The sequence below is a fragment of the Orbicella faveolata genome, unplaced genomic scaffold, assembly GCF_042242905.1.
Source record: "Orbicella faveolata isolate gen_17 unplaced genomic scaffold, um_ofav_v1 contig_12, whole genome shotgun sequence".
Classification (NCBI taxonomy): Eukaryota; Metazoa; Cnidaria; class Anthozoa; order Scleractinia; family Merulinidae; genus Orbicella; species Orbicella faveolata.
The window spans coordinates 31,970,001-31,995,000 of record NW_028301539.1 but is presented as its reverse complement, the minus strand read 5'-3'; the positions used below and the strand labels follow the sequence as shown (position 1 = coordinate 31,995,000).

The 25,000-nt window shown below is 40.9% G+C and overlaps 1 protein-coding gene across 1 annotated transcript in view; it reads right to left on the bottom strand.

The window, feature by feature from the left end:
• LOC110044372 (cation-independent mannose-6-phosphate receptor-like) overlaps positions 1 to 25,000 on the bottom strand; it is a 42,330-nt gene that overhangs the window by 1,791 nt on the left and 15,539 nt on the right. Inside the window, exons 12-36 of the mRNA XM_089277559.1 lie at positions 24,349 to 24,578; positions 23,518 to 23,807; positions 22,846 to 23,137; positions 21,838 to 22,267; positions 21,202 to 21,346; positions 19,371 to 19,623; positions 18,396 to 18,673; positions 17,818 to 17,922; positions 16,937 to 17,092; positions 12,643 to 12,783; positions 11,078 to 11,263; positions 10,001 to 10,214; positions 9,126 to 9,208; positions 8,408 to 8,556; positions 7,246 to 7,289; positions 6,643 to 6,738; positions 5,841 to 5,964; positions 4,726 to 4,791; positions 4,147 to 4,236; positions 3,457 to 3,626; positions 2,609 to 2,691; positions 1,517 to 1,599; positions 999 to 1,145; positions 653 to 740; positions 1 to 2 (exon numbers count right to left, since the gene is read on the bottom strand). The exon at positions 1 to 2 is cut by the window's left edge and continues 1,791 nt beyond it. Of these exons, the coding sequence (XP_089133685.1) occupies positions 1 to 2; positions 653 to 740; positions 999 to 1,145; positions 1,517 to 1,599; positions 2,609 to 2,691; positions 3,457 to 3,626; positions 4,147 to 4,236; positions 4,726 to 4,791; positions 5,841 to 5,964; positions 6,643 to 6,738; positions 7,246 to 7,289; positions 8,408 to 8,556; positions 9,126 to 9,208; positions 10,001 to 10,214; positions 11,078 to 11,263; positions 12,643 to 12,783; positions 16,937 to 17,092; positions 17,818 to 17,922; positions 18,396 to 18,673; positions 19,371 to 19,623; positions 21,202 to 21,346; positions 21,838 to 22,267; positions 22,846 to 23,137; positions 23,518 to 23,807; positions 24,349 to 24,578 (3,945 nt within the window). The remainder of the gene's footprint in view (positions 3 to 652; positions 741 to 998; positions 1,146 to 1,516; positions 1,600 to 2,608; positions 2,692 to 3,456; positions 3,627 to 4,146; positions 4,237 to 4,725; positions 4,792 to 5,840; positions 5,965 to 6,642; positions 6,739 to 7,245; positions 7,290 to 8,407; positions 8,557 to 9,125; positions 9,209 to 10,000; positions 10,215 to 11,077; positions 11,264 to 12,642; positions 12,784 to 16,936; positions 17,093 to 17,817; positions 17,923 to 18,395; positions 18,674 to 19,370; positions 19,624 to 21,201; positions 21,347 to 21,837; positions 22,268 to 22,845; positions 23,138 to 23,517; positions 23,808 to 24,348; positions 24,579 to 25,000) is intronic.

Genomic DNA, 25,000 nt, shown 5'->3' with positions numbered 1-25,000 from the left:
AGCTGTCAAAAGCAACATGTATTCTTGAGATTAACAGCCTTTCCTGAGTTAAAAAAAACCTACTAATACTCTCTATCAGGAACACTGTCTATAAATACCTCTTACTAACCGAGTTGGAGGTCCGTACTGTGAGTTACGGACCAAGTTTTTTCCCTACGGATTCGGGAACGATTTCTATTCACGCGCAACGGCTTCAAATTTCTGAAGCAAGTCGAAAGCAAAACGAGTTAATTTGAAATCGTTGTTAAGTCATTAGCACGTTTTAATACACAATTTAAAGTAAAAGAAAGTTTTAATCTTTTACTTGATTAATCACGAAACATTTTGGCAACAAAAACAACTTGAAGTTTTAGCGGGCCGTACAGTAGAATACGGCCCGTTAAAATTGACCAATCAAAGCGCACGCAGTAACTGAGAGATATAATAAGGTCTAAAATGGAATAGTTAAAGCGGCCGTGCGCATTTTTTTTTTTTTTTTTGTTATGTGCACGCGGACATTTTTTAAAAAACTTGAGAGAAGAGGACAGAGATGGATGAGGTGCAGCCGAGCGCTTCTGTACGCTCTAGAAAGTGCTTTTAAGCCTTAAAAGACAAAGACCATAAAACACAGTGAGACTGGCCGCGGGTGAATATTGGCTAAGCGTGGTAATACCTTTTGATATCTGTACACTGGAAACTTGATCTCCTTCCGAAGAACATGTCTCTTGAAATTCATCCGCACACAGGAAATAATAGAATGTCTAAAATAATAAACACACAGAACGAAAATTCAGTACCATAGTGGAGTGATTTCTATCGAAAGTACCGCAGTTATCAGCAGTTTGGCATACCAGCGAGGCGAAACCGTCAGTTCTAATAAGTATTGAGCCTTTCGGCTCGTTTCATGCCCTTTAAAACAAAAAGCGGCTTCAAAGGACATTCCCCTGGGATTACTTCACATTTCCCTGAGATTGATGTTTTTTAATTTTTTTTTTACCATTAAGTTAAAAGTCACTTACCTTCTGGATGGTTTATAAAAAACAACGGCAAAGACTACTATCAAAAAAACCGCAAACAGCACGCCAAAGGCGATGCCCACGTTTTTCTTTGTAGCAGACTTGGCTGTTTTGTGGCCAGCCTCAGGAATATCTGTCACTTCGTGACTCCTGAAAAAACAACAAAAACATCGACAAACAAAATCACAAAAGGCAATTAGAGTATTACAAAGTTTGAAGGAGTTCATATATACAAACGAGTTATGCCTCAAGGCGAGTGTGTATATCAAGAAAATATAAGTGGCAAGTAGGATATTCCATGGCATACCAGAGAAATTATTGCGTAACTATTTTATACCACGCCATAGAAAATACAGTGGACAACACTGTCAATACGAGATACGCGCAGCGCATGATGGGAAGGTTGGGAAGGGAAGGTTGGGAAGGCCGATTAAACTACGGCCTTCCTTTATTCTGATTGGTTGTATTTTTTATGGCATGGTGTAAAATACAATACACCCGGCATAACGAGCAATACTTACAGGTCGTTTGAACAGACAATGGATGTTGGCCATATAAAGAAGCGGTGCGCGTTGCTGGACACGTAATCAAACTTAGGACTTCCCTGCAAAAAAATGGCAAGAAATGTTGTTTCTATGCTCTTTGCCTAGCTTTTAAAATAAAATCTGGCGAAATATATTTCCTTAACTTAACCAGCTTAACTCGCATGTTCACAATCACGTAAATTTGCAACTTTCTTTGCAGACTCTAAATCCAACGAATCAGTAGTCACGAATTGGCCACCTATCTAGTTTCACCTCGCTCTGTTCATTCTTGGTAGCCATTTTGTACTCTGAACAGTTTTTGATTGACAAGGTCACGTGATAAGTACAGAGAGCTGTTAGCAAGAGCAACCTGGCCAATACGTTAAGGGAAACTGCGATGGACTTCAGGTGGGATTAACATAAAAACACACCATTTTATCAAACTTTTCTCGTGGTAAGATCTAATTGAAAACCATGGCAAAGTATACATTTTTAGAAAGCTTTTTTGGACCCTAGAACTGTATTGTAACCTGACACCGGCTGATTAAATCGGCCATCCGCTGGGGAATACCAGGGTTTACTTAAGAAAAGATAACTCCTACAAGAACTGATCAAAATATATAATTTTTACATTTTTCAATAGTAAAAAAACAAGCTTACTGTTTTAAGCCGAGAGATTTTTGGAAAGTTTAAAACACATGAAATGGTGACCAGTTAAATCTGATACAGAAAATCCAGCATACGTTTCAATGCATAACTTCCTCAAAATGTACTGGATGGAAAAGTTCTCTGTTTAAAACACAAAGCTTACTCAGAACAACAAATCCTGAAAATTTCAGCTCAATTGAACAAATCCTTCTCAAAATATCTTTTCTCAAAGGCAAAAATAACTCGTTTTGAGAAAACGAGCTTTGAACTCACAGTAACAGAAATTCTCAAAATAAAACTTCAATACCGTAAGATTCAAATTCCGATGAAAACAAAACTTCAAATTTTTTTTTACAGCATTTTAGGTTAACCCCCGCCTTAATAATGATCCATCTTTCACATAGGTTGGTAAGAGCTCCATCAACAGGAACAAAAACTCACCACTCCCTCCCCTAGTGAGCATTGGAAGTTAATCACCACAGTTGTCTTTTCCTTTGTTGCCAGCTCGAGCGAGAACATTGAGCCTACCAAGAGGAAAAACAAAACCAAAGGGTAACTAGAGCCAGGTAAAACGAACGTCTGTAGTAAGGAAGATTTTATTGGGAGTTACCGCAGAGAAAAGAAAAAGAAAAAGAAAACAAAACAAAAACGATGAAGCACACGGTAACAGTTCTGCCGAGTTATTCAATCACGTTTTAATTACCTTGGGTAACTCTACTTTTAAAGGAATTACTTTCCTCTCAGGGATCTCTTAGTTACTATAAAATCGTTAATTAACTAATGTATATTTAACCTGGCTTTAGTAATAGTAAGGTAAAGAGAACGCAAGGAAGTGACCAGCCGGAGCATAAAGAAAGTACAGTCCGCGGAGAAAGACACGAACAGTGTGCAAGTTTGTGCCTCAGTTTCAAACCGAGTCCTCGTGCAAAACCTTTCATATGAAAATGAGTTTGATTTGCAAGAAAATTAACCTCTAAGCGGAACACAGATGAATGGTTTTGCACGCGGACTCGTTTTGACACAGAGGCAAAAGCCAACTACAAAATGGCCAACTGCCTCCATGAGTTGCGCCCGCAGGGAATCATGGTAATTGTATTCATCATCTTAGACTGGATATTTGTTTTAATGAATACAACCACCATGATTCCCTGCATGCGTGTCTGAATAGAGAGAATTAGCCATTAGATTCTCGAATTTGCAATAGACCACGTCGAGGTGTCTGCTTACTCACTATATAAAAATGTAGTGTACTTTTCTACTGCCGAGCCAGGTGTTAAGGTGGAACATACCTTCGTAATAAAAGTTCTTGGATCGCACGTGCCATGGTGTGTTATCCATGCAGAGCTGAGCTTTCTTGTTGCAGCCCACGGGCGCATTGTCATCATCCACGTTACCGCAAACATTTATAAAGTAAGACACTTCGTTATTATGCTCATCCTTTCCCGGTACTTTCCATGTACTAACAAATGAACAACAACAGTTCATAAATTAACTAAGACATGAAATATAGAGGCTTTCAACATTGAGCACAATCAAAACCACACTTATCAGTCTGGTCAGAAACAAAAAGCTAAAAAAATGAAAAATCCAGAGATCCAATCAAAACTTGAATCAAATGCAAGTTGCTTCGCCTTGTGTTTTTATTCTTTTTCACTTGTTTGGGAATAGTCGAACAGTCGAAGGAGCCACCCCCTGTTAAGCGGCCAGTTATCAAAGTCCCGAAATCATTGTCAGTAATGTACTGTAAATAGAACGCCTAATAACCAGTCACCTCTGCCACGCGGCTGCGACCACCCTTTGGTCGTCGCGATGAGAGTTTTCGACTGTCATTAAGCGGCACCCAAAATTTGCACACACGAAGTTTAGCTATGTTTCAGAAAAGGCGATCCGAGAGAGAAAGTGACCACTGATAACAACATTCAAACACACGTTTATAATTGTCTTCACGTGATTCTTTGTTGTTTTTAAACCAATCTAACCTCTTGGAATCGTGAGCAAGTCTTTTGAAATCAATGCTTCTGCCCGTGACAGGATGTTTAAGAATGCAATTGTTTTCTTCAACCTTCTTCCTGAAAACAAATAACGAAAATAAAATCAAATTTTCTGGCAGTAGTACCATGTGCTAAGATAAGGAACAATATGAGAAAGGGCAACAACTGTGTACAGTCGACCCTGTATTGCTTCATTGTGATTGGCTGAGTGCAGTCAAGTTTATAGTTAATTTGCACTGCAGTGTAAATTGAAAACTGTAAAATAGAATGTAAAATTCCTCGTTCAGCTCGATAACCAGAATTTAAATTTTCTTTGCTTGCGCCTTCATTATGCAGCCAAATCACCTCTTCCGAACCTGTAATTTCACCCGTTCTCTGTTTCACGCACCGGGCTAGGTTCATTGCTTTGCTTTCTATTGTTTCCTCAGCCAATCTTGTGAATCCTCTCTTAGAGGCGCCTGGTGCTTCATATTACGCTAACAGTCACAGATGCGCAGCGTTTAGCGCGCGTTTTAATCAACTGGGTTTTTTCTAAAAGCAGATACCAGTATTGTTGAGAGTCCTTACCTTTCAAGTTGGCAGGCTACTGAACTTCTCCATTTGACAGTAAACGAACATGATGACCAGTCTTCCCTTAGGTGAAATACACAGATTGATTAACAAAGGAACGGCCTGCATCAGCCGCTGTGAAAACCTTTGGTCTTATGAAACACTTTCGTAAAATATTGATAAAAAAGTTTTTCTTTACCAAAGACTGGCCAGAAGAGGGAAAATATTGCAAAGCTTTGTTGAAACATTTTAAACAGGATTTCTGCTTCTCGGACATTTGTTACCAGTCCTTTATCTGTTTCCGAGACATTTTGTCGCGTGACTTAGGTCATCAAGGACTACGTGATAGCTGAGATTTTTCGTCTCTCGAGAAAAGTGCCTTGTGACGTCCCCTAAAGCTCGTAGTACTTTGATTCTGCTTAACTGAATTAGGCAACTTTATTTAAGGGCCCAGTAACTGATCTTTTTGAGCCATTGGTAAGGAAAACTTGTGGAGCGGCGTGACCGAGTGGTTTAGGGCGCTGGATTTGACATCTGGAGGTCCCCGGTTCAATCCCTCCACCCTACTACTACCTGGATTTGTTCTCGGTAGCCCCGAGTTCAACTTCTCGACCGCGTTGTGTAATATAGCCAACTGGTCAGTCTCGCACCAGTTGGGATTCTTTATAATTTGTGTTTTATTTGCAATATTTGTTTATTTATTTAGTGTCCCCAGTTAGCACAACAATGCTAAATACATTCGACACTCAAATAAAGTTATAACGATGATGATGATGTTATATAACCTAGTCATATATCTATTTCGTTAGTTCAGAGTTATTTCATGTGTTCTAACTTTTGAAACACAAAGAAAAAATATCCAAAATGTAAGTGGATTTGCAAGCTAATGAATTCACTTGCTTAAATTTCCCGCGCGAAAGGTACATTGCCGGAATTTAAGGTAGCTCACTCCAAATGTCAATGATATTCCGCCGGAAAAATATCATTGCATGTACAGCGCAAGGTAATGTACAATTTTAGCCAAGTGTACAGGTGAAAATGTTAGTCGCTGATTATAACAGACCAGAACTACGCCTTTAAAACTCACTTCGTTGATTTCGTAGATACAGCACTTTATCACTCGCCTAACGTACCTTTCAAATTGTGGTTGTCCGACATGATTTCCACATTCAAAAAAAAACACCACTTTCGAATTTGAACTTTTGGAACATCCTTCGACTGGGGGGAGTCCAGAATATGTCAACTGAAAATGGCCACCTGCAAACACAATACGTTCCCTATTAGCAACGGAACGCGCGGTGACCAAATGACTAGTGCCCAGGAGGTATCAATCTGACCTGCCTCGTGTTCTTTGGCAAGACGGTTTTCTGTCAGAGTGCACCTAGGGTCTCTGGGAGGGAGCTTGAAATGGCCGCTGGGTAATTAAATTCTGGGGGGAGGGGATAACTCTGCGATGGACTAGCATCCCATCCAGGGGAGAGTACAAATAACCCCACTCGCCTTATGCTAACCGAGACCGGAGATAAAAGTCAGCCTCATGGGCCGCTTGCCTGGAATATAATCTTAAAAACTTTTAACTTTTACCTGAATCTTGCCTATGGACAAAACTCGAGAGAATATACAAAGAGGTGAACTTTAAACCTTAAAATGTCTAAACACTTGACTACATAACAGCAGCGGGGAGGGGGCAGCCCCGTTTTCGTCTGGGAAAGATAGAAATCTGCCATTCTAAACCGAACATGCTAGATCGCATATGTTCCTAGTATGTAGGAAGTAGAGGACCTCGAGTTTTGATATGTTTAGGAGGGTTTGCCTCCACTTCCTCGAGTGCTATAACTTGAGGTGAAGCTCACAGCGTCACTATCAAAGCGGTCAATTTTTGAATATGTCAGATGCGCCCCCTGGTAACAAGCCCCTGGCACCCAAGCTGCTCACCTTTCATGCTCATTCTCTGTGTGCTTGTCAGTCCAATAATGTTTACTTTGTCACTACCTCCTCTCTTCATACATACTGACGCAGTTGCTGGACAACCTGCAAAAGGAACAAGGGACGTTTTTTTTTTACAAAATTAGGTTCGCAATGCGTTCTTATAGGCTTACGCGTAGTTTTGTTTTATTCGGTTAGAGTTTCTTTTTAAATTTTAGTATCTGGGAGTTGAATTGCTACAAGTGAGAAGGCAATCACTCCAAAGGTAAAAATGTTGGCCTAAGGCTTTCTCGAGGTTTTGAGGCAAGTTTCGAAGATGTTACTTCCGCGAAAATATCTCTTTGCTCAAACGGTAAAGACAGCGACCTCCTTCAGAGTCTCTTGGTCACTGACGTCGCGGTCACTTAACAACGTCCGTGCTCAAGTTCCCTGCTGTTCAACTGCATCGTTATAATACTTACTCCTTTTATACAGCAAGTATTAAACAATTTTACGGTAGTTTATTTTCCATACTTTGCAAGGTACAATAAATAAATATGCAAGACTGAAAATATGCAGAAAATACACAGATTAAAAGTAAAACTAATGTATACAACCAAAACTGAAAGATACCTGGTGGGCCATCGCTGATGCCTCTACAGATGTTAATCCAGAAACTATGCAAGGAACGCAAAAAGAGGATATTACACGGAAGTTTGTTTTCGAGTGGTTAAAACAATATTTTGCGAACGAGCGCAGCGAGTAAATTATCGTTTTTAACACGAGAAAATAAAATTCACATCTTCAAGCCACCGTGTAATTTTGTTTTAATTACGAATCTATCAAATGACATTAGAATAAAAGTACGCACCAATGAAATAGTAAACAGAATTAGATCGCTAAATTTCGGGGATTAGTAAATTTGTAACATTAGTTTTAATATTATTTTGACTGCGGCGGTAACATTGTAATAATAGTTTTGAATAGTTTTAATCAGTATACCTCATGAATTGTGATATTGGCGTTGTTTAGTTGTTAGGTTTTCACTAGTTATTAGGAGGAATACCTGTAAACTAGCTCTCAAGCTAAGCGTATATCCACGTTAAATAAAGCATGCATGCATTCATTTGTTCGTTCGTTCGTTCGTTCGTTCATTCATCATCCAGTAAATCGTTGGTGTTTAAAATAATAAAAGAATCATAAAACAATCTTGATGGCTAGACTATCTGCGACAGTGAAGTGAGTAAGAAGCAAAAAGAACAACAACAACAACAACAACAACAACAACAACAACAACAACAACAAAGGAGGCCAAAAAGGAACGCAAGAAGACTGGGGACGAGACACGCGTTCTTAATTTTATTGACACGTTTGTTTACTGGCTTCCTGATGTACAGCCGATTAAAAACCAAGTTATTAAGACAGGTTCTGAGGTCGAAGTCTCCACGTAATGACAAACTGTGCATGCGGCTGTTCGAACTTTGACTGTTTGAGAGCTTGCAATACCAACAAAAAGATGTTTAAATCAATCAAATCATTACTCTAAGATTTGAATGAATAAACTTAGAATCAAACTACATAGAATGGGAAAAACAGTCTAAAACATACGAATAAAAGGGCAGCAATTTTTCATTTAAACCAGGAAAAATAAAAAGCAGACAAAGATGGGAACACAATTAATAGAATTAAATAAACAGAGAAGGAAAGAAACTGGAGGACACAGGAAACACAAGGTACGAGGTAGAACCGCCAGCGGCCAGCCAACGAGAGGACGTGAGAGGAAAGGACTAAATACCTGTCTTTATTATGTTCATAATACCAGCTTCGCGTTCGACTTGTCAGCAACTGCAGGTTGTAATTACTGTTACCATCAGTGTAGCTGCATTCCTCTTCCAGAGGAGGGCAAACCAGACTTGTTCTCCATGCAAAATCTGCACCGTCTTTCTGTTGAAAGAAAAAAAAAAAGAATGCTGCCTTAATAAAGCGCTTTAAATTACTGAGTGTCAGAAGTTCTTAGTAGTAGCCTTGGTTTTGCTTTACTGTGGTTAAAAACGCACGCCATCTAGTCACAATCTAGCACGAGATCAAATTAACAAATAGATTCCATGTTGCCGTGTGTCTCTACAGCAGTTGTCATCGTCACGCAAAATGACATAATTTGGGACAAAGTAGTTAAGCAAACCTAAACGCGTGAAAGCGCAATACATATATACATACATTACTTCATTTACCCTCGGATCTCAGAGTAGCTTATACAGCTAATATCTCCGAGCATTTAACCATCAGATGAGAGATAGACCACCACACCGGAAACTACGTCCCCTACCCTTTTCGATCAGTGTGTGGGTTCTTTTACGTCCCACAGAAAAAAGCTCCTTTGCGCAAAAGCAAAAGAAGAGGAAAAAAAAAAAAGAGAAAAGATCACACAAGCACAGTAAGAGAAGTAAAATATACTTATACTAAGAAAGGAAAAGGCGATACTTGCTTAAAAGTCAGATACGAAAATTACTCACACTAAACGTATTCAGTTCTGGTTTTCCTTTGCCTCTTTGAGTTCTGTCACACACAAATATTATTCTTGATATTACAGTAGCATCTGAAAAAATGAAAATAACAGTATCGTTTCAGCAATCGTTACAAACGTCACGTAACATTGCAAGTTTTCGTTTTTTTTTAGGGGATCTGACGTGTCCGCAATCCGCCATGCTGGCCTAGCAATCTCTGCGCTACTCTGGAATGCGCGCCCTGCATGAAAATAACGGAAATTGATGGAGTATCACAACGACGACTTTCCAAAAACATCGTTTCACGTCAACTATAATGATCAAGACTTCTACTTAATGATAGAATACGTCGCAGTGACATGCAGTAGCACGAACATCACGTGCTGTTCACGGAAGGGGAGATTACAACCCTATGTCATGTCCTCACTAACTTTTTGTCAATACTACATGTACATGTTCTGAAACGTGAAAAGTGTAAACCTGAAAACACACAAGAAGTCAAACGCGAGTCTTGGGACAAAAACATGCGTGGATGCAATGTCCCCTCATGTGAAAAGCACACGACTCTGTCGCCATTACTGACAACAATAACCTTAATTTATCTTCGGCAGTGTTTATAGCACAAAGGCTAGTGGGGCTGAGCAAAAGAACTGAAACAAATGATTCAAATTCAACAGAACATTGTTAAGAATCCCAACTGGCCGGAGGCAAACCCGTTGGCTATTTACAAGCGTGGCCGAGGATTTGAACTCAGGCCGGACTACCGTGAAACAAAGCCAGGTAGTGGTTGGAGCGGGACTCGAACCCGGGACCGCCGGATTGCCACTCCGACGCGCTGACTACTCGGCCACGCTGCCTTCGACCACTGGCGCATGCGTACCAACCTTTACTGTCGCATGCTGCACTGCAATACTTCAGAATCAACATTTCCTCGTCCTTGAAGTAAGTCATCGCTCTATGTGCGTACAGGCCCAAAGGTTTGTACGTCTTATGTGCCACCAAGCACACCCCCGCTCCTGTGCAATTACTTGCGTCCGAGGTCAAATTTAACCCGTCACAAATAGACAGCAAGAAATAATGCGGATCATTTTCACTTCCCTACAACAAGAAAAAGATCGTGTTTCATTTAATTACTTTTGTTGCCCCTCAAGGGAGCTCTACTATAGACCTTTTTAGATTGTACGGCTAATTGTTTTTTGCCCCATTTCAGACCATGCGATGATCCTCTTGAAAATTCTTGCTTTCAAATTTTCAAATAGTAGTGTGAAAATGATCGCCAGATTAGACTGCTGGTAGTGTGTTATTCTCTCGAAATCAGGCAGAAATTACAAGGTGAGACCTTTAGACGAGGAAGCGTTACTTACTTAGGACGAGACACGGGCGCAGTATTCGTCCCGATCAAACCCCGTCTCGTCCTTACCGCTCTTTTAGCGTTCGCGATAACTCTATTCACATATTCTTAATATAAACAGAGGTTCCATAAGAAGTTTCAGGCGTATACACCTGTCTGTCTTAACTAAAAATGGCTTTTCGGGCCCGAAAAGTTTCCGGGACTTTCGAGAAACTGGTTCCTGCAGGACAGTTTCATGATAAGGCCGTAAATGAAGGATCCCAGTTCAAACCACTGATGACCATGTACTCGCCCAGGTCACCCCCTTATCTGGAATAGCTGTAAGCTTAAACAAAGGAAGTCATGACAGTGACGGTCTTTGGATATCTGATCTCAATTAGCATAGATTTTTACGATTTTAGTTCTCCGTTTCCTCCTTAGTTTTAGTTTCAATTGAGAAGATATATCAAACACTCCAGACAGTGTTTGACCACATTCGCAGTTCATCAAAACTACTCCGCTACACGTCGTATTTTCAACTTTCTTCTTGGTGTTAGGAAATGTGGCCAAACACGGTCTTTCGTGTTTGATACAATACATCTCCCTTGGTTTGGTACATTAGGAGTCATACCACTTTGTAATATCTTAAAGTGTCAGTGAATTTGGCAATCGGCTTCAAGCTGTAATATTCTCTTGTGCTATTGTCAAAGACTCCGCACTTGTCAAGCTCCGCCGTCTGCGCTTCAGAACAGGCTGCCGATGTCGCCCAGCTGATGTGGATTACATTCTTGTCTACTTGCTGCAACACAGGGTGACCCTGAAAACAAAAAAGAAAAATATTACAACCACCATTAAAACAGGTTTGCTTTCAAGGTGTACGACTGTCTGGAACGTAGACGGACACACTAATACAAATACTACAATTTGATTGGTTGAGCTATCGTGCACTATTAGCCACTACAGTTCACTACTAAATTTTCTCCGATTCTTATTGATTTAAATTGATCACGTGACACGATAGTGTTCATCCGCGGAGAGACACCATTAGCCCATAGTGCCCATCCGAGGAAAATACGTGGATGATAGTATTCGTCCGTGAAAATTATTCTGTAAAAAAGCGGGCTTACAGAAAATAAACAACTGCAATTGTATTAAGTTGGTTTTTATCTGTTTTCTTTTCCAAATTTTACATTTGGCTTTCACGGGTTTCATCTAAAACAGTTGAAAATAATTCAATATGATTTTTGAACTGGCGCGCGGAAGAAAATTTAGTGGTGAACAATGAAGACAATAGAATGTCTCGGAACTATCGGCCTGATAGTTGCCCCTTGGAAATTTGATGTTCTTAAAACTAGCATATTTGCCCTCGAAGCTTCGCTTCTTGGGCAAATATTTGTTTTAAGAACATCAAATTTACGCGGGGCAACTATCAGCCGATAGTTCCTCGACAGAAACACTATTGTTTAATTAGTATATATCTACTAGCGTTTTGTCATGAATGTAGTTGTCTGATTGGCTACGCTACTCATTATCTGGTCTATTGCAGATGGTGGGTAGCGTAGCAGTGTGCTCATAATCATATGTTAAAAGAAAAATAAACGCTAGAGCATAGCGGTTCGGGGTCATCTTGTCGCCATTATCAAATGCAAAATTTTAAGTCTTACGGTTCTAACATATAGTTTAGGTGCAAATTGTTAACTGCATTAAATTGTCGTTAAAGTTAATAATTGTTCAATAAATTAAATTGTTAGAGCGGTTTTCAATTGAGTGTCGTAAAACCAAAACCAAACCAATTACTTACCAATTAGATTACTCAGCCAATTTCAAACCGTAGTAAAACCAAACCCAAAACCAAAGTAATTATCTAGTTACTTTCGACACTCAAATGAAAACCGCTCTAACACAGTTAATTTTTAAGACATCAATGATCATCGCAGTTTTATACACAACTAGCAAGCAGCTGTGAAAATAAAGCCTGAAAACTTAGACTTGAAAGGGATTCGCACCCATGACCTCTGCGATATCGTTGCAGTGTTCTACCCACTGAGCTATCAAGACACTGGGAGCTGGTTACATGGTGAGAGAAACAGGGATTTTTCATATATTCTTATATCTTTCATATACGATCTTTCATATACGATCTTTCATATATTCATTTGCACAGTTAATTATTGTTAATTGTATTAATAAACTTACCAATGAGCCGTACGCACAAGCGAACGTGAAGTGGAGCTCCATTTTGGTTTTGCCGTCTTTATAACCAGTGCTGCTTAGGTATACAAGTCGCACCTCTCCATTGTCATCAACTTTTGGAGGATCAACAGCACGGCCCAAACTCTAAACATAACCACATATATTACTACTTACAACCAACAGAGCAGGAGCGTATCCCGGTTTCTGTAGCGTGAAACAAAACAACTATGGAGTATTTCTACGCGCCCTTGATGAGATGTTAGTTTAGCACAGGGATCCCTCAGCATCTTATCAGATCGCCCTGATAATTCGCTAGTGTCATTAAACACTACTGGGGGCAAAGAGGGAATGTTAAAGTAACTGAATTATCTCCGAAGTAATATGGAGTGCTAGAAATCAACCCAAGTTTATTCGTTCTCAGCCTTAGCCTTAACCTTAGCAAAGAAATGGAGCACCACAAGTAGGCTTGATTTCCGCCGCTTTCACGCGTCTGGTCTACGTTTCTCATCAAGAAGCCTTCGGGGAAGAGCGCGCCACACGAGGTAACGAAAAATTCTTTAACCTCAGTGAGATTCGAACCCACACCCTCCAGATTAATTACCTAACCGCTGCTCTGCCGACCGATCACTAAGCCAGACGGGAGCAGATCATATGTAAGTACCGCTAAATCCTTAAGAATGGCTGACTGTTAGGATCGCGAAACGCCGGTCAACGACCCATTTGGCAAATCGCTCATATTTTGCCCAAAGATACCCTTAGGTGACCTAATTCTAAAAATCATATTTCAAGGTTCCAGCGAATTTTTATTTTTCAGAAATTCGCGAAAATTTGAAAGCGCGGTCAAAGTGCGGTTTTTCGTGTAATAAAATGACGCAATAAGGTGCGAGGACGAAGCGCTGGTAAAGTCTTAAAATAAATTCAATTGACTTCAAACTTCACGCAAATGTGGAACAGCCACTCTAATTTATTCCTCGTTTTAAACTAATCTTTAGGGAGGCGCGGTGGCCTCATGGTTAGTGCGCTCGTCTCCGGATCGAGCGGTCCGGGTTCGAGCCCTGGCCGGGGACATTGTGTTGTGTTCTTGGGCAAGACACTTTACTCTCACAGTGCTTCTCTCCACCCAGGTGTATAAATGGGTACCGGCGAACTTAATGCTGGGGGTAACCCTGCGATGGACTAGCATACCATCCAGGGGGGAGTAGAAATACTCCTAGTCGCTTCATGCTACAGAAACCGGGATAAGCTCCGGCCTGATGGGCCACTTGACTCGTATGCAGACTTTACCTTTAAACTAATCTCAGAGATGTTGATATAGTGGTTTTCCGAACCATTTTAAAAACACCTATGAAGCGTGTGAAAAATAACGGCAAAATATAGGCCATGTTTAACAGCATAAAAATGCATCTGGTATCTCACTTTCCGATTATTTTACTTTACAGCCTAGAAATATCATTATTAAACATATATCATGCCAAGTTTCATGCTCGAACTCGCAGTATTTCCCTTTGAGAAAAACGAAAATCTACGTCAATGTGTTGGGCGCAAATAACACAATAATTATACACGAACAAGAGACAAATCAGTTTCAACGGCGAAAGTAAAAGGCCATCATTCATTAAAATCCCGTCAATTCACTGCTATCAGTAGAAACATAATGTCCACTACATAAAAACTGTTTTTAGACGTTTTCGAAACATTGCGCGTTAACTTTGTTTAATTTCCTGTCCGCCGTCATGTCTAGTCTGTCATCCCGTGTCATCCCGAGGTCACAAAAGTGTAAGTTTAAAAGTGTAGTGGCAAGTCCCAAATAAATTTCGCCTATATAAAATGGAAACAAGAAGTGAAACGCTCTGACCCGAAACAAATAAACAAAATATTAATACGACTAATTTAATCCGAAAATGTTGCAGAAAACATACCTAAAAGCCGTCGATTCCCCTCAATACCACTCCACATTGCCTTAAAGGGCCCAAGCTTTCTGCTGTAAGAATCAGGGGCCTCAGGAATCTGTTTTATCATATTGGCAACCATGCTGCGTGGCTGATATTCGAGACTCAGTAAAAGTTGTCACACAACCGTACAAGCAGCCCAGTCACGCTTTCACTGCTCTTGCACAAATGTTCAACGTTCCGCAATGTACATAAACCGATTACAAGTTTAAAGTAGTGACAGTAAATTGAAATGCGCTTTTTAAAGCTGACCTATCGAGGAGCAATTATTTCTTGTTCTTGAATGGCTCTTAGTTGTAGCTACAGTCGGGAAGAGGGGGAGGGGGTACTCCTGGAAATTTCGGATATCTGTATGCAGTGGAAGATTAAGTGGTCTCCAGCTCTTAACGTCAACACTGACACACCAGATGATTCTCGAAGTATCACAGGGATCACTAAGCTAAATAATTTTGAGTTTAGCTCCACTGAGTCAATTACCTGTTGGCGCGCATATTGCATTGACCGTGGACAGGTGGAAAAACAGTTAAACCGGAAAAGCCTGGTGCACATTGTAATTTAGCGTTGTCCAACACGCAATCGGTCAGGTTGTAATGCTAATCGTATTTGATAGAATCTCAAGTTTTCTTTCGACACATACTGGGGTGACATACTCCTAACTGGGTGTGACCGGGAGCCATGAGTCAAGTCAGTCAACTCGCAAAGCTTAACAGAAGAGTGCTAGTGAACCACTGGTGGAAGGACTGCAGATTGTCCCTACGCTTTACCCTGATAGGCCTCTGATTTATTCTAATGAACTGATGCTGTGACAATGATACCATTGAGTCTCGAATATCAGCCACGCAGCATGGTTGCCGATATGATAAAAACAGATTCCTGAGGCCCCTGATTCTTACAGCATTGCCGAATTAACCTCTCGACTTCTTGAACTTGAACGGAGGTCGGCTGTTTGCCAAATTAGAATAAGGGCGCGATTTTGATTTGCTTCAAGATATTTCAACTCGATTAATTTACAGTCCTTTAACGTCCTTAATGCTAAACAGCATTCCAAGTTGACCCATTATTGTGTCTTAACGAACTTAAAGCGTTTTGGTGAACCGAAGACATTAAGGTTACAGGAAATTTCTTGCGTTTGTCGTGAAAACCATTCACAGTGTTGTTTACATTAAGGAAATACACGGGATGACAGACTAGACATGACGGCGGACAGGAAATTAAACAAAGTTAACGCGCAATGTTTCGAAAACGTCTAAAAACAGTTTTTGTGTAGTGGACATTATGTTTCTACTGATAGCAGTGAATTGACGGGATTTTAATGAATGATGGCCTTTTACTTTCGCCGTTGAAACTGATTTGTCTCTTGTTCGTGTATAATTATTGTGTTATTTGCGCCCAACACATTGACGTAGATTTTTGTTTTTCTCAAAGGGAAATACTGCGAGTTCGAGCATGAAACTTGGCATGATATATGTTTAATAATGATATTTCTAGGCTGTAAAGTAAAATAATCGGAAAGTGAGGTACCAGATACATTTTTATGCTGTTAAACATGGCCTATATTTTGCCGTTATTTTTCACACGCTTCATAGGTGTTTTTAAAATGGTTCGGAAAACCACTATATCAACATCTCTGAGATTAGTTTAAAGGTAAAGTCTGCATACGAGCCAAGTGGCCCATCAGGCCGGAGCTTATCCCGGTTTCTGTAGCATGAAGCGACTAGGAGTATTTCTACTCCCCCCTGGATGGTATGCTAGTCCATCGCAGGGTTACCCCCAGCATTAAGTTCGCCGGTACCCATTTATACACCTGGGTGGAGAGAAGCACTGTGAGAGTAAAGTGTCTTGCCCAAGAACACAACACAATGTCCCCGGCCAGGGCTCGAACCCGGACCGCTCGATCCGGAGACGAGCGCACTAACCATGAGGCCACCGCGCCTCCCTAAAGATTAGTTTAAAACGAGGAATAAATTAGAGTGGCTGTTCCACATTTGCGTGAAGTTTGAAGTCAATTGAATTTATTTTAAGACTTTACCAGCGCTTCGTCCTCGCACCTTATTGCGTCATTTTATTACACGAAAAACCGCACTTTGACCGCGCTTTCAAATTTTCGCGAATTTCTGAAAAATAAAAATTCGCTGGAACCTTGAAATATGATTTTTAGAATTAGGTCACCTAAGGGTATCTTTGGGCAAAATATGAGCGATTTGCCAAATGGGTCGTTGACCGGCGGTTCTCGATCCTAACAGTCAGCCATTCTTAAGTCGCGAGGCTCAATATTTTTCGAAAATACATGAAGCCCCTTACATGTATTTGTTTTCTCGAGACACAACTGACAGATGTGGCCATTTTACCTGGATCTCATGTTTCCCGCTTTCTTGGTCGGCTTGTTTCTTGACCCGACAAGCCCACGCTCCAGCAGGACAGTTCGTTCCCGGCATTGGTACCAGAGGACGACACAAGTTCACGTAGTAAGTGTATGAGTCATCAACGCCATCCTCCGATGTCACCTGTTTTAAGATATTTCCCTCAAATATTAGGAGCTCAATCACAACATTTTGATTTATTTGGCCATGTACACAATGGCCCTTAAATTGAAGGAGGCCTGAAAATAGTTGCTACCTAAGTTAGAAAAACATCACAAAGATAATAACAAACCATAAAGGAACGATGGTTAAGGATGGAGAAGATTAACAGGGAATGTAAACAGAGAACTTGTAAAATTTAGGCTAAACTTTTCAAGATACGCAAGCCGTAACGTACCTCCTTTAATAAGGATCCGTACCGTGAGATAAGGACTGAGCTTACTCCGGTCGATTTCCGTAAGCCGGGCTTCACAGCACGGACCGAAAGTTAAGAAAACATGCCAAGTCAAGTACGCGCGGGAGAGATCAACGAACGTTCGTCAATTAATGAACTCATTCTTAGTATTTTTTTTACTGCCATGTTCGCTCTGACAGGGCAAAATATCCCGCAATTCTCCACTTTACTACGCGCTACGGCGGTTAACCTAACTCTGTATGTTTAGCGCGAAGTATTTTATCATCGAGTGCCAATCAAACTACCAACCCTGCAATATATTCGTAGAAAGAGCCGCAGCCTGCCGTTAAGAAAGCCTTGCAACATACTTTGACAATGTTCTGGGCACTCGTTTCTTCCTGCAGGCATAGATATTTTCAGCCCAACTTCCCCTCCCTCCAATCTTCCCTCCCCGTCCCTCTGTGTTATAACGTACCAGCCAGTTAGCATCTGTCCTCATGAGCCGTCCAAGACTGTACTTGATGGTGCTGATTGTACTGCCTTTGCTGACTTGTACTTGTTTAGTGGCTACACATTCATACTGTAAAAAGAGGCAACACGCTGCGACCTTTAATGAATTTATGCAATGGTTAAAAAACTTTGAAAGAATTGGAGACTTATGTCCTAGCGCCCGCGCCCTATTTCTGACGCACGTGTGGGGCGGGGCGAAGGGACAAAAGTACATTTTAAGACTCTTTCACCAATGAGAAATAAGTGTCAGACATATGATAATACTCTTGAGAATTCTTGCTTTCAAATGTTCAAATAATCGCGTGTATATGAATGAAAAAATTTCTACACGGATAAAAGAACGATTCTCTAGAGAATATCACGTGGTCTGTGATGGAAAACAAACCACCCAAGCTAAAAAGGTCTATTTTTGATAGACAGTCACCCAGGAATTAGCACTGTTAGTTTGATGCACCTCTTAATTCTCAAAAGCAGCATTAAAGGATGCATGTGGCACCCAATAAGGAGAATTTATGCTTCAAGCCTCAGATGCTTTGTACGTACCTGTTTTTCGCACACAAGTGGAGTATGCCATACAATGTAATATGTACAATCGTTTTCAGAAATAAATACTGGCTGCCCAAGATCACTGCTTCTTAAAGTTGAGTTGCACACAAACTGAATGATCGTCTCTCTGTTTTTCTTCACGTGATGGCACGGATCTCCGCCGCTCAGGTTTAAATACAAGACCCCGTCATCAAAGTACAGGCGACTGTTGGCTTTTCCAGCGTTGTACACTTGAGTTCCCACGTGTTGACAAACACCGGATTTGCTATCACAACCTTGAAAAGAAGAAATCTCTACTGTAAGCAACATACTGGGAAGCAGGGATGGTGCAGTGGTAAGAGAGCGCTCCCCTCTCACCAAGGTGGCCCGGTTCCGATTCCGGCCCGGTGCCATATGTAGGTTGAGTTTGTTGTTGGTTCTCGCCTTGTTCGGAGGGTTTTTCTCCGGGTTCTCCGTGTTTTCCTCCCTCCACAAAAACCGCAACATCTCTAAATTCCAATTCGACCAGGATAGAGAACCCACATGAAAACCAGCCAAGGCTGATGTTGCTTCCTCTCTAAATATCGTAATTTATTTACTTTATTACTTAAATAAACCTTATCCCGGATTTGGAAACCATTTTGACGGGTAGGCAGAACATGTCAGAAATTACAGTGTTGGTATGGGAATCCGATGGCAAATTATTTTCTTAAAAAATTGAATTCTGAACAATTTGTGAATAGCAAAGTCGAGATACTAGACAAAGGATTACATTAACCAAATGTGGGAGATGCAACTGTGCTGAAAAGCGTCCAGTCGCATTTTTAATTTTCCTTACATTTGCCTGTAATTTTTTTTTCCCGCGAACTTGTACCAAATCGCATCTTGCGACTGGCTTGCCAGGCAAGATAGTCCCGAAAGAATACAGTGTTCTTTATTTCACTCCTTGAAACTTCAATATGTTCGCGCTTTCATTTTGGTCTCTTCACTTACCGTTTGGTTTGACTAGTTCTCTACACACATTCAGCGTGAATAAAGTACTGTTATCCTTGTCTCGTACAAGATAGTCCGTGTCGTTTTTCTTCAGCAATTGCAAATTAAACAAGACTTCTGTTTGAGGGTTTATTGCTGTACAGTTGTCAAAAACTTTTTGATTCTTTGTGTTGACCGGACAAGCTGCACTGGTGATCCAAAGGAATTCGTACACACAGGTTTGCTTTGACATGGTCACATACACGGGCTCACCCTGAGAAACAAGAAATACTGTTGAATCAACTCACCACGATATCACACAAGAGAGCATGAAAGTAGGACAGTCAATCCCGCAAACAAATCTTTTTATCCCGCTCGGGCTAATTTTTAAATCACTCCCGGTTTTGGAAATCCCAACAAGGTCAACAAATAGCTAGACCTGTAACGCGAACTTTGCTCAAGTGGACAGCTTACATGTAAGACATTTTAACGCGCATTTTCATCCTTTACGACAACATCCAGGCACCGAGCGACTGCATGATACGATTATTCTACAGAGAACTGGGTACCAATCTCCAAGGCATTACCTTATATGGGGCATTAACTCTTTTACCCTTCATGATGGGCGCTTCCTCTTTTAAAGATATTTATTATCACTGTTTACTATTAGTCCGCTGTTGGTAAAGACAAATTCAATCAAACCTCCAGTAATGACCTCTTGAGTGCGCCAGTCAGGATCATATCTCAACAGAAGTATATCACCTACAACGCTAACGATAAACCGTCTTTACCCCCGGGGTGTTCGTCGTATCTTTCAGGGATTAAAACGAGGTTTTGAAACCTCTTAGGGTTTTCAGCCTCAACAGGTCAACAGCGAGAGCTTTTGCGGTACATTTTAGGGTATTGAGCCGAAAAAATATGACAGGAGATAATGTGCTGTTTTACAATTAGTACCTCTTAGGGGTGAAACATTTGAAGCCCCGCCCACAGAACAGGATCTTGGTACCTTTTAGGGGTTCTTTTCAAAATTTCCAACGAGCACTCTAGTCGTTTTTATATGGGAGTTGCCCCCCGGACTTTACTCTCATTGAAAGCTTCCTACAAAAGCCGCCTCTCTACAAAGACCACCTAACAGACCTCTCTCTTATGGCCAGTTAATTCTGCTCCAGGTGGCTGTTGGCCTTCAGCAAAGGAAGAGCTTCCGTCTGGTGATCGTAAGTTAAATGTCAACTCTCTAAGATAACTCCTTATGAGAGGGGAAACTATATTTAACACTACCAATTAAAAGAAAAGATATGTCAAATGGTGACACTGACAATTTCACGACCAGAGTCGATTTTTTGAGGAACGTTTCTTTGCAGGCGCTCTTATTATTTTGGCACAAAGCGGAAAGATGAGCAAGTAAAAACTAACGATGTAATGTCCCGACGTTTCGGCGAAGTTAAGTTAGACAAAGACTTAAGCCCGGATCGAATCTGTTTGTAACATTCAAGCGTAATCTTACTTATTTGATGTATAGCTGTACATCAAACAATTACGAACACGTTCTAAGATGCAACCATCAGTCGTTGAGCATAAGCTTGGACCTTTTAATTCAAGAAAAATGCAACAGACAACATTAGCAGAAACGGGGACGCGGTAATCATTTTGACGACATTTAAGTAAATCTACGGGTCTCGCCTCTTTTGAACTCGCTCTCATTCATTAATTCCTTGATAATGGCGTCACGAGGTTGCCGAAACGTTGGGACATTATATCGTTAGTTTTTTTACTTGCTTATGTTTTTCAAAGCATTATTGAAGCGAAAACAAGGAGCGAAAACAAAGAACTCGAAGTCAGAACCTTTACTTACCTCAGTGTCGCCACATTCCATTTGTATACGGGAAGAATAATTCATTCCATTGCCACAGCTGTCACCATTTTCGTACAGTAAGTAGATATTGCCATGTTCTTTTCTGGGTCCGTGCATTACAGTTCCAAGGTTATAATATTTAGTGCTAAGAGGAGGGAAGGGAGAGAAAAATGTGGACCTAACAGTTAAAGCAATAAATTTAGGATCAAGTGGACCAAGGTTTGAGCTTCAGTCAGGGTTCACTGCGTTGTGATCTTGAGCAAGACACTTTTCTTTCCCTAACAAGCATTATGATTGGGTGCTTGTTGCCTGACAAATGGTGTGCAGTGGTAAGAGTGCTCACCTTCCACCAATGTGGCCCGGGTTCAATTCCAGCCTTGTGCCATTTGTGGGTTTAGTTTGTTATTGATTCTCGCCTGGCCCCGAGAGGTTTTTCTCACGGTACTCCGGTTCTTCGGTTTTCATCCAGAAAAACCTTTTCCTTCCCCCCCCCCCCCCCCCCCACAAAAACCAACATCTTCAAATTCCAATTCGACCAGGATAGAGGACCCGCATGAAAACCAAGTAAGAGTGATGTGGCATCCCCCATTGTAATTTGATTATTTTATTTACACTAGAACGCTTGACTATACTCACCCCTTCACCATACAAACGCCTGCAGTTGGGGGACACCTCCGTGCGACTTTTTGCAATACCACTGTTCGGCAAACATTTATTAAGTAAACCACACCTTCACGATTTGGGCCTGGAATTCGTGCCTGCCAGTTTCTTTCACTTTTAGACAACAGCGTGTAGTCGTATTGATCATCAACACTGCCATCGCCATTCCGAATACTGCACTGTACGCTACCCATGGGCCTGCAAGCATAAGCCGTCTGCCAATGGCACTCATACAGTTGGCCCTTTTTCTTCTCACAAGCTGGACCTGTTTCCCGTCCAGTAATGCCTTGGTTGCATTCAAAGATGAAGCTAAGTGAAGGCGATTTCCCATTCCCATACGTCATGTTAATCTGGCCGTTGTAGTATGTGAGGCTGTTATTTTGAAGGATCGATACAGGCTTTGCATCTGTGTGTATCATTATATGTGTAAGACAAAAATCAGTCTAATTAGAAAACGTAAAAATATCACTATAATTATTAGAAAATTAAGTCAAGTCAACAGAACTGTCATTAATATGAAGAAGAGTTCTCGAATGTAACAAGATGTTATACTGTCACTTAAGGGCATTCCAGCATTCCACATTGCTTAAAATTTGTCCAAAAGTTAAGATCAACCATTGCCATACTTAAAAATGTACGCCAAGGGTTTCTAATACCCCTTTCACACCAACTGAACATGTTAAATTAAACCAGGTTTAACAAAATGAGAATCAGCAACAGAAAACTGGTAGACTGCATTTTACATACCGTACAATCCCACCTTAAAGCCCTGGGCTTATATAACTTTGGGTGGGCTTATAAACGGGGGAGGCTTTTATCCGGGGGGCATATAAGCGGAATAAAAAAAATGTTTCGGAACGACGAAATAAAACCTATCTGAGAAACGAATTAAACCTAACATACCATTGGTTTCTTAAGCTCCCTAATAATTATTAGGAGAGATGTGCTCCATGAACATTCATATCTGTAAAAACTACAACTCACTTAAAATGCATGCTCCCACGTTTGTCCCTTTTTTTTCACTGCATCCTTTTGGGATATGCACTAGCTTGTTGCAGACATTCAGAATGATCCTTACACCAGGGGCGCCACTGACACTAACATTATAATCTTTGTCTTTGTTATAGAGATGGGACAAGTTAAACATGTAACCATACTGCTTGTCCTCCACTGTGCAGTTATTGCCATGTTCTAGAGTCAGTGGACAAGCGCTGGGTGTCTGCCATGAAAACAGGTACTCACACTCTGGAGATTCAGCCACGAAGATAGGAGAGCCCTAGAGCCATGGAAACAGAGACTTTACACTAAACCTTACCACATACTTTGTTTATAAAAAACACAACAGGGCTTGCAAAAAACTTAAACTCCAGCTTGCCCTTTGGCAGCTGACAAATTGTGTTGCCCTGGGAAAATTTTAGTTTAACTTTCTTGGACGTAGTTGGAAGACGACTTGCAAGTGAGAATAAAAAGTTACTTGCCCGGCATGAAAATCTACTTATCCAGGACAACCCGGATGACAATTTTTTCAGCCCTGCCCCTTGACCGGCCTTACAAGGTACAAGCTGAGGGGTTGTTATTTCCTTGATACCCTGTAACGAGACATTTTCGAGGCAATCTTCCTTCACCATATTTGCGCCTTGTAATCCTATCCCTTACCATAATCTCTGAACACGAGAAAACGATTCTAACGCTCCTGTTGAACTGGTGATGGCATCCACTCCCTCCAGAATACTGCAACGACAGCTCCCCACTGGCTACTATCTGTGGATTACTCTGCACATATCCCAAGTTGAATCCTCTCTTGGATTTGTGGTCGATCTGACAAGCACCAATAGCTCCACCAGGACATTTCATGAGTTCTGGGGTTGGATTCACGGAGCGACAAATGTTGATGAAGTAATGAAGGTGTCTGTCCTGTGGTCTGGTATCAACTGCTTCCCAGTTACCTTAAAAAGGTGCACACATACATCAAAGTTGCAATCAAATACCACCATTCATTTCCATTTTGGAATTGCCCAGCCTAGTTCAGTACCCACTCCCGTATTTTATAATCTCTACTTCTATTATCAAAGTCCTCCCTCAAAGTCTAACATTTCAACACACGATAAATATAATCTGGTTTGAGGGTCACTACCAAAGTTGTGTAAGGTAATTTTTTCAAATTCACTATGTTCTTGTTGCACTCTGGAAGCTAAAAGAAGGCTTATAAAGTTACACGTGGCTTACATGTGTGCAGGGAGGTTCGTGAATTTACAGGGTTGTCTGGGTTAGCTCGTGAACCTGGCTCCTTAAGCCTTGCAAGCACCTTCCCTACACTCATCTATTGTTGATCAGTTTAAAGCAGAGATGCTCCTGACATTAAGCACCATTTACACTTTTCTTTGAAGGCCCTAACATAATGCTTGCATGGACAACTTGATAAACGCCACCCAAGCACTGGCCATTTCTTAAAGACTTAGACATTATCACAGCAGCCATTTAGCTTACCATCATGAAGTCCCAAAGGAGTTAAGTCATATGATTTGCCATCATGTTCTGACGTCACTGCACACTGAACAGCTGAAGGTGAACACACCAGTGACGTCTGAACATCAAAGAAGTACTTATTTCCCTCCTGCCCACTAAATGCTGGCTCTCCAAATGGCTTCTTTGGATTGCAGTAGAACTTGATATGAACTTCTCTTTGTTGTCCAGTTTGTTCAAAATTGTCCCCTGCCCTACAAGTTTGTATCAAGAAAAAAAAAAGAGAAATCACAGGAGGAATGCACGCGTAGGCAATGTGTCTGATATGTCCCCAGGGTAGGGGGGAGGGGCAATTAGATATTACATGACCACAGGGTTAGAATAGGCCCTTTGCAGCTAAGCCATCACGTGACCTACTTTTCATAAAATTATGGGCTATAACTTAACGAATGCCAGAAATGGAAAAAGCGTGTCGAAAATATCAAAATGGCCAAGTTTGAGGCCCCCATCATCAGAGAATGAGATTTTATGATGGTCTGAATTTTTGAAAGAATAAGAAGATTTGTATGGAAAAATGTTGCTGGGGAGCAAGACCTTGCTCTCCAGCAACATTTTCCATACGAATCCTCTAAATTTTCCGAAAATTCAAACTATGGTATAAACTTACTCGTTTTTT